The sequence below is a fragment of the Pseudochaenichthys georgianus genome, chromosome 4 (genome assembly GCF_902827115.2).
Source record: "Pseudochaenichthys georgianus chromosome 4, fPseGeo1.2, whole genome shotgun sequence".
Classification (NCBI taxonomy): Eukaryota; Metazoa; Chordata; class Actinopteri; order Perciformes; family Channichthyidae; genus Pseudochaenichthys; species Pseudochaenichthys georgianus.
Window position 1 is genome coordinate 30,330,506 of NC_047506.1, and position 12,791 is coordinate 30,343,296.

The following is a 12,791-nucleotide window of genomic DNA, read 5'->3' on the forward strand; positions in this document are numbered from 1 at the left end:
TAAACATTGTTTAGACCTTGGTAAAGAGGCCTTCTTCAGATTTAGAGTGCTTGATGTCACAGCTAGAGTGGAGGACAGATTGAAATTCACCTTCATATATTTTTTTAATCCTGCCATAATTCCCAAACCCTACATTCCTGAGAATTTTTCATGAGAAACGTAGGAAAACATCTCGTAGCTTTAAAAATTAAATTAAACAACCGACACAACAACTTTCAACATGTCTCCATTAAAGCCCATTGTACATTCAGGCTCATCTTTCCTCACAGTAGCAGCCGCACACCTTTAGTTAATCTGCCAAAAAGGCCACATTATTGACCGGAAAGTACACAAAAAGCACACTTCAGATGCTCAAGGTCCTTGAGATGATGACATTTCACCGATATCTGTTACAGTTCTTCAACAAAACGTTCACATGTAAGAGGTTTATCTCTCATTCAGAACAATGCAAATGCTCTTCTCTCACTGATTACTGCACATCACCATGGAAACCTTTAACCTGTTAAGCCCGAGAGCACCCTAATCATGGTCTGGCGGGTAGTTTTTTCATGAAACTGTGTCTCAGGGCTTCTTAATATTTAAAAACCTATCAATGTGTCATACTCACTTAACGGTTAGAAACTCTGCTAACTGAAGATATGAACCATTTTTACCGAAACAAAGCACAAGTCTCACAAGAAGTGTCTAAATCAGCCCTGAGCGAAAAAATGCTAACGCACTTAGCACAGAACTCAAGGTAAAAATACCCTTATTACTTATCGTAACTGCACATACAAGATATCCAATTAAAGCTGAGATTCCACAGATTATATAGGTATTAGTATCATCACTGAGCGATCAGAACTCACGACAGGGAAACATACATCACAACACGTAGCATCACGGAGCATTCTCGGGACATCTCTTACCTTGGCTGTTGGTTTCTGATCAAAAGTCGTGTGCAATGGCATTAAAACGATAAAAATGCGGCTGAAGGTTAATCCATAGGTTAATCTAATGTGTCTGTCACTTTGAAAAAAGTATTGATAATCCATAATTCAATTTTTATGTAAAAATCTGAGAATTTAGCTGCTAATGGTAGCCACCAGAGTGTATCGCAGCTTCCGGTTCCGGGGCCTTCTGGCTGCGCAGCACTCATTCACCAATGAGTAACGTTTAGATGGACTTTAGGAACTTCCCCTCGATTCTATTGGCTCTAACGGTTAAAAAGAGATGTCAATCATCAAAATGGAACGAGGGGGGCCAGAGATATGGAAAATGCATCAGTGAAAATGCTCCAAACGGCCCAAAACATCACAGGTTTGGTAACGATGCAGCCATCAACGCATCTAAGCATATTATGGGGTGTCATCAAATGCCGTTGGCATGGCGACAGATCATTCACCATCAAATTAGTTCAAAAGTTTGCAGTTAAAATATGCTGCTGCTTTTCCAAGCCTTTTTACTTTCTTTTCTTCTCTTATCACACATTCAAGCCGCCAGTGTTCATGTATCATTTTCAGCATAAAGCATTCCCACTAGCAATTTCTTCAGGAATCGCATTCTCTAGTTATGAAGTTATTACCCTATCTGATAATAATCCAATGCAGAGGCAATAATGTAATATAATACATTATTCTATATATATTTATATATGTATTTTTTAGGGCTGTCAAACGATTAGAATTTTTAATCAGATTAATCACAGTTTAAAAATTAATTTTTAATTTTTAATTTTTTCATGGATTTTTTGTCAAAGCACTTAAGATATTCATTGCTATCGGGATGTTAAGAGCATTCCATGGAATATAACAAAAAGTGTATCTCGAGCCGGTTTCTCAAAATTACCAACCCCACCTTCAATGTTTAAATCCTCAGACCTCTCCCCCGCGGGACCGTGCATAATCATAACCTCTGCAGCGCATCAATCTGCTGCTATGCGCGCCACATTCGAAATGACTGAGGTGAAGCTCTCTAGCGAAGAATACAGCATTTCAATAACACTTCCTCAAGAGCGAAATCCAATGTCTGGGAGGCTTTTAGTGTCATCCTAGATGGAGAAAATAACCAACATCCCACGCTTTTTGAAACAAATATGCAACTGCGTGTGTTAATAATTGCACGTTTTCACTGCTCATATATATGCGGGTGCGGGTCGGGTTGCGGAACTAATTGGCAATATCTGCGGGTAGCGGGGTGGGTTCGGTATTGCACGTCGCGGGGCGGGAGCGGGTCTTGAAAATCAGACCCGTGCAGGACTCTGTGGGGGAGTACTTCAGGAAAGTCGACGGGCTAGTGGAGTACTTCGTGACCACAGAGTGTGAACGTTGTGATCAGCTGTTTTAGCGCAGTTCTCCAGTGAAGGGGGGGAGTCTCCCTCCGCAGCCCGTTGGCGTAGTTTTGGCACAATTCCGTTGTACAGACCGACGTTAACAGCAGCCCTGTCTGTGCACACGGAGACCGACTCTGTCGTCCGGTGATCTAACCGCCTTCTGGAAAAGCTTCACAAGTACGTTGGTACGCAAATGCGCTTTGTGACACAAGTGACGGTACGCATTTCAGATTACGCACATAACCTGCGTACCAGTTATGTGCACCCCTGTACTACAGTAAAAGTATTCTCCGTCGGGACTTCCTGCAACAACACCACGCCGTTATCATGATTCTGATTGGCCAGAAGACATTATCAAAGATGTTCTATTGAGAAGACGATCACTACGTGACAAAAGTTTTCAAAACCGTTTCTGGTCTTCGGTATTTCCAGACAAGTGGCTACTAGGGGTGTAACGGTTCACAAACATTTCGGTTCGGTACGTACCTCGGTTTTTAGGTCACGGTTCGGTTCGGTACGTTTTCGGTACAGCAGAAAAAATTATCACAAAACATAACATATATTTTTTAAATTATTATAAAACTGTGAATAATGTATTCACTCAAATAAATACAAAATATAATAAAATAAACATTAAGGTGCAGCATTTCGATGAACTGAAATAATCTGTATTTGAACTTTACTGTACTAGTACTCACAAAACATAAACTATTAGTTTTGGGTTTTTAATTATTATTAAACTATGAATATTCACTCAAATAAATATAACATAAACATTAAGGTGCAGCTTTTCGATGAACTGAAATAATCTGTATTTGAACTGTACTGTACCTAAGCAGCCAGCTTGACATTGGGACTTGCTTGTCATTATATTTTCATGTTTTTTTAAAGATGAACTTGTCCACATTGCTTGCCGAAAGGGCAGATCTGCTGGCACTAACAATGTCTCCTGCTGTGGAGCTCTAGGGACAGAGGTAGCAGATACAGCCAGGTAGCGCTTTGCTAACATGGCAACATAAGGATATTTGGCGTTTGTAATAGCTTTGGCTCGGTCTGAAGTTGTTGCGAGTGGTAGAGGCTTAAATGCTAGTGGGAGTGGGAATTGCACTTCTGTCTTTTGGTACCGGTGATATTCATGTTCGGGTGATGCCTTTTCAAATGAGTGTGCAAGTTTGATGTATTGCCAGCCGCGTAACCAATGTTAGTTGAACAATGCCGACAAACAGCTTTGGTTCGGTCCACCTGTCTTTGTCCGTCATCCTTGTACGTAACTGCGAAACCAAAATGTTCCCAAACCGGAGACTTCAATGATGCTGGAGGATTTTCGAGCTCAACTTTATCTCCGTTCGCCATTTCGACAGTTCCTCAATTTACTGACTACATTTGAACGCATCCCTCTGACCAGCTCGTCCAATGAAATGACTTGCTCGCTCTATGACGCGTTGAACACAATAGGAGCAAATTACTCTGAATGCTGCGACGCAGCACCGGAGAATGCTTCCAAGAAGTTGTTCACGTTCTCAATTTGTTACGTTTAACGTTATATTCGTTCGGTACACTTCGGTACACACGTGTACCGAACCGAAGGACCCGTACCGAATAATTTCGGTACGGGTACGTGTACCGTTACACCCCTAGTGGCTACTGAAATCAATCTTACTAACTGCTGTCTGTGCAATTTACTCTTTTTTTACTTTTGCTTACTTTAACATCATTTTTCACGGTGGGGCTAAGCCATTTCTTGGTATGGCTGTAGCCTACCCAGTATACCCTGGCGCTGCCACTGGTGGGATGTATGGGGCGGGCCATTCTGCACATGCGTTAAATATTTTAACGTAATTATTCAAAAAATTAATTACCGCCGTTAACGCGATCATTTTGACAGCATTAGTATTTTTATATGGTCTTAAAGTTACAAACGGCCCTTTGAGTGCAGCCATAATGCTGATGTGGCCCGCGATTAAATTGAGTTTGACACCCCTGATCTAAAATTTAACATAGACGTGAGACCAAATAAACAAATGATAGGAAGACATACATAGTATTTTCTGTTTTTCTGCATACTTGACATGAATAGGATAAAGGGATCTCATATTGTAGGCGTTGCATACATGTGTCATTCATCTGTACTCAGAGCACAAACTGACAGTCAAATAGGCTATGTCCTGCAAAACCATGCCAACCTGGTGAAATACCAAATGTTTAGGGAGTTTTGTTGAAAAACATTGATGATATAATTAAAGTAAAGATTGAAATTGGAATTTCTCAAGAGAGAATGGGAAGGAAGTGTTTATACAAATGTCCCTTCTGCCTTGTATTGGCTGATGAGGTACATCTTAAAGTCATCATCGAAGGTTCAGTGTCAAATTAAGCGGCGGTCTTGAATGAAAGGCTGCTCGATAGAAGGATGTTTTGCCTGCAACCGTTTTCTCGTCCCATTTGTCTTGCTGGCCCGAAAGCAGAAATGTCAAGAGTGATGGTCAGCAATCTATTTACATCTCTGAGAGCCTCGGAGGCGAAGAAAGACCAGAGATAGGAATGATTGACTGATTGAGTCAACAAAGCACTGTGGAGATAGAAATCAATATGAATAATTCCCGCGCGCTGCTCATGTGTTGACATTTTGATCATGGCATTAAACCGGAAGGTACATTGAAACCGATGGCCGGATCAAAGTAGAACTAAAAATAAATGTTATGTTATCTACACACATAGATATTATTGTATACAGTTCACTTGGGATTTTAAGACAATGGGCATAAATAATTTACAGTTTTTGATTTAATGTTCATCTAACAGATTAAGTTCCCTTACTTCAGTCTTTGGCTTACCTATTTCAAATCTTAAATTTGGTTTGAACTTACTGTTTTGTTTCTGTTTCCACAGAGGAAGGAGTGGACGTGGGATGAGAGCAAGATGATGGTGATGCAGGATCCCATTTACAGGTAAGCAGACCACAAGGTTTATTTTAAATATAAAATGTCATATTTCTTCCCCATAGAGAAATACTATTTTTTATTTTTTTATTTTATGAACTTTGGTCCTCATTGGGCTTCTTTCCAAACACTTTTTAATCCAAACTTGACTAAATTCAGTGTTGTGTGAATCCTTTGTCCCTGTCATTGCAAGCGTTGACATTTTGGAGAAATAATGAAATTGTAGTTTGTTAATGAAACATTTTACTGACTCAAGGACAGGACAGCAAGAAGATGTTATAAAGAAAATGCTGCATAAACATATCGGAGACATTCATTACAGACATTTGGAGTCAGAGATGGGGTCTATGACTCTGCCGAACAGTTAATTCATTTTTAATATGGCACTTTGAGAAAAATCTATTGAGCAGAAACTTCAATAAAGGATTTTCTGCATATTAATAATGCATGTAATAAATGAGCAGACCAATTATGATGATACATCTCCTTACATGTAAAAGTGCTATTGTTACCTTTCCAATAGTGACACAAAATGTTATGTTTTCATTAGTGCTGTCAAAATTATCGCGTTAACGGCGGTAATTAATTTTTTGAATTAATTGCGTTAAAATATTTAACGCATTTAACGCATGTGCAGAATGGCCCGCCCCATACGTGCCACCAGTGGCAGCGCCAGGGTATGGCTGGGGTAGGCTACACCCATACCAAGAAATGGCTTAGCCCCACCATGAAAAATGATGTTAAAGTAAGCAAAATAAAGTCTGCCAACTCGCGCGGAGTAAATTGCACAGACAGCAGTTAGTAAGATTGATTTCAGCAGCCACGGTTTTGAAAACTTTTGTCACGTAGTGATCGTCTTCTCAATAGAACATCTTTGATAACGGCGTGGTGTTGTTGCAGGAAGTCCCGACGGAGAATACTTTTGCTGTAGTACAAGGGTGCACATAACTGGTACGCAGGTTATGTAATCTGAAATGCGTACCGTCACTTGTGTCACAAAGCGCATTTGCGTACCGACGTACTTGTGAAGCTTTTCCAGAAGGCGGTTAGATCACCGGACGACAGAGTCGGTCTCCGTGTGCACAGACAGGGCTGCTGTTAACGTCGGTCTGTACAACGGAATTGTGCCAAAACTACGCCAACCGGCTGCGGAGGGAGACTCCCCCCTTCACTGGAGAACTGCGCTAAAACAGCTGTTCACAACGTTCACACTCTGTAGTCACGAAGTACTCCACTAGCCCTCCCCCTCTGTCGACTTTCCTGAAGTAGCCTACTCCCCCGTTGATATCAACACGTAATGAATTAAGACCCCACGGTTTGATGATTGATAGGTGTGTGGGCTGTCTTTCATTTTGACACACAGAACAATGTTATAATAAACATAGATACTGTATGTTAAATGGATATATCCGCCTTCTTTCATTTATCTTTCCATTCCCACAACAATACATAAATAAATGCCATATTTTGGACATAGTTCGAATGGTGATTAATCATGATTAATTAATTTTTAAGCTGTGATTAATCTGATTAAAAATGTTAATCATTTGACAGCCCTAGTTTTCATACTTCATTATCATCTCCACTGTTCATTAGTTGGCTTGTGTAAGCCAACCATGCTGGTGGTCGCTTCATTACCCAGCCGTCATTTGGCAGTAGAAAGTCCATGGTCTTCTCAATAGTTCTGGCTCACTCGTTTAGGTACCTGTTTCTTAAGAATATCTTATAAGCCTAGTGAGGAATGTAGATATATTTGTACAAAGTTTCTTGATATCTCCATCAGTTTTCTATTTATGTGGCTGGATGACAAACTAGCAATGGTAGCTTGGTTGCTAACTGGTTGCAACCAAGTTTTGTCAACTTGTTTTTTAAAATTTTTTAAACCTTCCTCAATTATTATTTGAAATATCAGAACATCTCTTGTATTATCTTTATCCAAATGGATGTTTACTTGAAAAAAAGTATCAACCCAATATGGAAAATGTTGTTCTTTGTGAACCTGTTCAACAACTATTAACTGAAGGCTGGCTACAAGTGCCAACAATATGGCTGACTTCACTGAACAATTGAACATAACTTTTAACGTTGGTCATAAAAGTCTTGGTTTATATGCAAGATCAGAATAAGTGACAAGGCTTGTGTTGAATAACGGAATGAATGAACAATAGAGAAACCTCATGGGGACAGGATTTGTGAGTATGAGAGAGTAAGTGTATGTTTGTTAGATCTGGAGTGTCCTCCCTGCACTCAGTTCCACCTCACAGGATTGTTACCATAAGGTCCAGTTCATTCAGTCAATTTGCCTCAGGGTATAATCCTTGGATTCAAACTTGTACCACGCAGCCTGTTTTTTTTTTAGGAGACGACACACACACACACACACACACACACACACACACACACACACACACACACACACACACAGTGCTGAGAGGCGACTTGTTTGAATTGGTACCTCAGACGTATTTGTTGAGAGATGAGAACAACCCTTTGAGGGGTCCACACCAGTAATCTTCTCATTAACACACACCAAAACGCTAGCACAAACTCTTACAAGCCAGCACACAGACGCGTAGTGAAACCAGTAAAGGGTGCATGACTAAATTAGTTAGTAACAGTCTTGTTCTATGGAATATCTGAAAGAAAGCAGAAGCAACCGACACACACATTTTATATTTTGTATTGAATGACTCACACTTTATCCTCTTATTCTCGGTACCTTTCACACACTCACATTGACACGCTTACTCCCAGGCGGGCAGCGCTCAGAAGTGCATCCAGGAGCCCCGTTGAAGGTTTGGGCTTTGGAAATGATTCTGTCAGAAAGATGGATTTTGCCACGCTGTTTCGTAAGCATCTCTGAGCTTTGAAATTTGGAAAGATTTGGTTTGGTGGGATATGTCTCAGCTTGTCCCGCTCTTCCGAGCCTTGTGCACACTTATCTCACAATGCAGTCACAAAGTTACCCCGCAGGAAGATCAATCAGTCACTGTCATCTGCTGAGCTGAGTCGAGTCTGACAGATCCGTCTTGACATCTCATCTTTCTGTTTAACTTTGTATAAAATGATGTTTTAAACAGTGTAATCTCTTAAATATTTATAGTTTCTGTGTGAAATGGTACCTCTACCCTCTTTACTTGCAAGTATATACTATTTTGATGTTAGCTTACATTAGGTTTGATTATGTTTACTTTTTTTATTGATTTTTATTGATCAATTAAGTAGTGTTAATTGTTATGTTGTCCCACCAAATCTCAAAAAAGTTGCCACCATTTTCGATCAAAAATGATGTCGTATTGACAAATATGGAAACATCAAATCTTTTTTCCTTAAAATTGTGATAAAGTCTGTAAAGTTGCCCTTGTACAAACATAACACTTTGCTGCTTTGCAATGGAATCATGGTTTCCTCTGTCAGTCAAGCCCTTCCTAGAGCATCATCTTTAACATTGATCAAAGTTGCTTGTTGATTCTGACTCCACTTGTTCAGCCAGTTACATTTTGTGAATCTGAAAACCACTAGAAGGTTAAAGACTGCTAGTGTCTGGGAATAAGGAGGCATTCGGCTGTCAGTTGCCCGTCAGCAGAACTTTAACTTGGAATGGATTACTTTTTCCTAGCTAGTTTGCTCTATAAAGTAGCTAACTTACAGTTACGGAGCGTCCACACTACAGCTCCAAAAATAGCTTGGAGCTGGGCGTGTCTGGAGCTTGGGGATTTTATTCAAGCAACACGGCCAACAACCAATCACATGAATCTCCCGCCCCCGACATACAAAGCAAAAACCCCCGGGGATTTTATGCGAGCAATATATATATAAACTCCCCAAACAGGCGAAAACCTACCAGTTTCCCCCACTGTCTCTGCCACCTCCCTCCATGCCTGGTTCCTCCGGTTTGTATCCCGGGAGGTGAAGAGGGTCTGGTCATACAAAACCGGGTGATTCGCTACGGCGATAGTTAGTTTCTCCTCCGACTTTTTTTGAAATATAGAAATGAACGGCGGGATATCTCTCCCAGCTTAGACGCGGTTTGATTGGCTACGGCTTCAGCTGTCAGATTTTGGGAAACGGGATTTGATTGGCTGGCGCTGGCTACTCCGGCGTCCAGGCGACCAGAAGTTGAACAATGTTCAACTTCTGGTCGCCTGGGTCGCCTGAGACGCCTCGCTCTGCTACCCACAATTCAGTTCGGCGAAAAAGCGCGGCTACGTGACGTCACCCCATTGAAAGTGAATGGGCAGCTTGGAGCTGCTTGGAGCTTTCGACGCTGTAGTGTAGACGGGCCGTTAGTATACAACAATCACCTAAGAATTCAAGTCCAATTCTCGAAAGTCACAACTGTAAACCAAAGAGAACTGGCTGTCAGCCATATTTTAAACACAATAAACATGCATTGAGATGAGATATGTGTAATCTCTATCAATCAACACAATAATAATGCATGTCATTTAAAGGATAGGTCCAATCTGTTTTATTATAACATATTCATGCAATATGTATCCTGGGAGAGTAATTAGTCTTTTTGCTGAACTGCAGCAGAGGGGTATATTCTGGCCCCATTCCAATACAGTCTCAATACCCACCTGCACCAGAAGCAGGTGTTAATTCAGTGTTGTCCCACCTCTGTGTAATACCCTCAGTCATGCCTGATAAAAGTAGCATTCAGTCATTTGACCTTGTTCTATAATCAGTGAATGGCCTTGACTGATAACATTCAATTAATAATCGGCCACATTCTGATATGAATACATGTTATGTTTCCCACAGGCCACTTCAGAACCAAACTGTTGGGACAGTCCAATGTCCTTGGCTACTTTCAAAGTCATGTTCATTTGTTATCAATATGCAAGAAGTTAAGGTGATATCTCTCAGCGTGAGCATCGTGAATCCAATTTTAATTTGAAAAGTGACCCCATGCAGTGTGCTGTCTAGTCTTTAAGGATAAGAGAGATTAGCCTGTAAATGTAGGAAATATTTAGCATTTGTGTCAGCCTCCTATCATTAAAGTGTAAATTAGAAGCTTTCCTTAGGCCACTGAAAATCCCTGTGTGAAAATACGGTGTGAATGTAACCCTTTGATGACATGCTTGAATTAATGCCCTCCATAAGATATAGCGATACATATTCACATCTTTCTTTTTGAAAGGCAGGGAGGGAAAGTGCTCATCAAACTGTTTTTAAATGCCCCTGTGTGGCTTTTTGAGATTCACAGTGGCTGGATGCTACATTTCTAAATCATTGGGGAGGATTTAGCTGAGCGCTTTGCATTTCTTCTATGCATTCCTTTTCATCTTCAGCTGCTTTCTAGCTGGAGCCACTGGCTCACTGCCACTGAGGCTGTCCACCCACCTCGCATGCATCAGCGCTGGCAGGGGTCACATTTACACATTTCTTGTAAATGTCTGAGGACACAGTATTTCAGTCATTTATAATTGATTTCACACATGTTTTATTTGATTTAGCCCATTGACACATTTAAATTACATTCAACTGTATTATTTCCACCAATGGGCAATTACAGTATAATATCTTGTGCTCACAGAGGAACACAGTCACAACAAATGAACAAACAAATAAATTAGACCAGGGGTTTTCAATGTGTGGGAAGAGCCTCCCCTCAGAGAACATAAGAACAGCCGCACCCCCCCTCCCAATTATTATTGTTGCTATAATGCAGGGGTATTCAATTGCATTTCAAAGAGGTCCAGTAAGAGAAAATGTCATTAAATGCTCTGTTTTCGCTGTCTACCTTTCTCCTTTTTGAGCACGCCATTTAAAATTACTCACTACTGTTTCTCTCTTCTTGTCTCGTCTCTGTGTGTGTTTGAATCTATCGTGCTGACTCACTGACTGCACCGTTTTGATTGGCTGAATAGCGTCACCTCCTTAAAACATTAAACAATAACTTTTTAAAACCTTATTATCTTTATGTTTGTTTTTTTTTACATTTTCAACATCGTGGATAAATTGCTCCCGGCAACACACTGAACATCAACTTTGCCTCCTTATTACACTCACCCCTACTTTAGTGGGAACAATGAGTCTGCGTCTTTGATGCGCACAGGCGGATGATGCGGGGATGCAATGTAGACAGGAATAGATCATCCTCTGGCTGCAGCCTTGACCGGTACTTGCTTTTGATCAAAGTCAATGCGGAAAACCCGCGCTGTAGGTGGAGGCAGGGTCGGACTGGGACTAAAACTCAGCCCTGGAATCTCACCCAGCCCAGCCCACACAAATTGGTAGAGCACGCTAGTCAACGGTTTTATATTTTATATTACATAAAAAATAAAGGGCGGTGCCAGCCGTCAGCGAACCGAGCCGGCCGTCAACGGCCCGCTGTTCTGTGATTCTCCAGAACACACAGATGGCCAGTCTGCCCCTGTGTGGAGGTGAAGGGAATGAGCACTTGTCCAGCCTTTTTGGCGAGGTGGGGGAACTCGGTCTCCACAGACAGCGTTATTTTTTTTCTCACGCTGCGCCTCCCCTGAAGCTCTCTGGCGACCCCCCAGGGAGGCGCGCCTCACACTTTGAAAAACGCTGCATTAGACAATACATTATAATTGCACTCGCATTAGCAAGCTTCATGGATGGTCCCATTTCCCAAATAAGGAAGCCATACATCCCACTACCTTATGTGAGCTTTAAGATCTAATTTGGAAACTACATAGACAATTTGAAGAAGATGTGTTGTATTTTATTGCTCAAAGAGTTATAACAACATATTGCTCTTTACAAGTTGTTGTTCCCACTTCAGTGGGCTTTCAAATGTTCTCCAAAAACATGAATGCAGCACAAATGCCCCTATTTCGCAATGTATTCATACACCCTGTTAATTGAAAAAGTAATTGGTTATTCCTTAGCCCAAGCTACACCTTCCTCAAAGATTCATGAAAATATGTCAATTTGTTTTGTGTAATGCTGTTAGAAATGTATCTTGTTTGCCCTTGTAGTCAGTAGAACATACCAAAAAATGCCCAAAAGCTGGTTTTCAGAGAGTTTGTTGGTTGCACAAATAATTCATTTTCTGTCTTTCACAAGCCTTCAACAAACAGCAGATAAAAGATTCTAAATTGAGATACAGCCAACATAATATCTTCACTCTGAGGGTCTAAAACCCTATGTGCAAATATTAACTATGCGTGATAACATCCAATAAGTGCTTCTCAGAATCATGTACACACAGACGCTCCACACAGTGTGCACATACTTGAATGATGTATGTACAGTTCTATAAAACAAGCCTCTTGTACATTATAAAAGTAAATAATACAGAATTGTACATGTTGACTGTTGGCACCACTGCTCCAAAAATATAAAATCAGAATCAGAGGAGACAGGTCTACTGCTGCTGTAGCTTTACAGGATGTTACTATTCCGTTCCCATCTGACTACTACAAGAAAACAATTCTAAGATGATGCTGATGGAGAGAATTGCAGTGGCTTTCAAACGGCCATGTAGTCACGTTGCAAACTTGTGTCCCTCTTCTTAAAGTGACAAACAGCACAAGAAGAGCTGGAATCAAATGCTTACAGCTGTTACT

The 12,791-nt window shown here is 40.8% G+C and overlaps 1 protein-coding gene across 2 annotated transcripts in view; it reads left to right on the forward strand.

The window, feature by feature from the left end:
• The window catches only part of nos1apa (nitric oxide synthase 1 (neuronal) adaptor protein a), a 259,466-nt gene that overhangs the window by 113,978 nt on the left and 132,697 nt on the right, over positions 1–12,791 (forward strand). For both annotated transcript variants that reach the window (XM_034080930.1, XM_034080931.1), the window contains exon 4: positions 5,198–5,256. In XM_034080930.1, the coding sequence (XP_033936821.1) occupies positions 5,198–5,256 (59 nt within the window). The remainder of the gene's footprint in view (positions 1–5,197; positions 5,257–12,791) is intronic.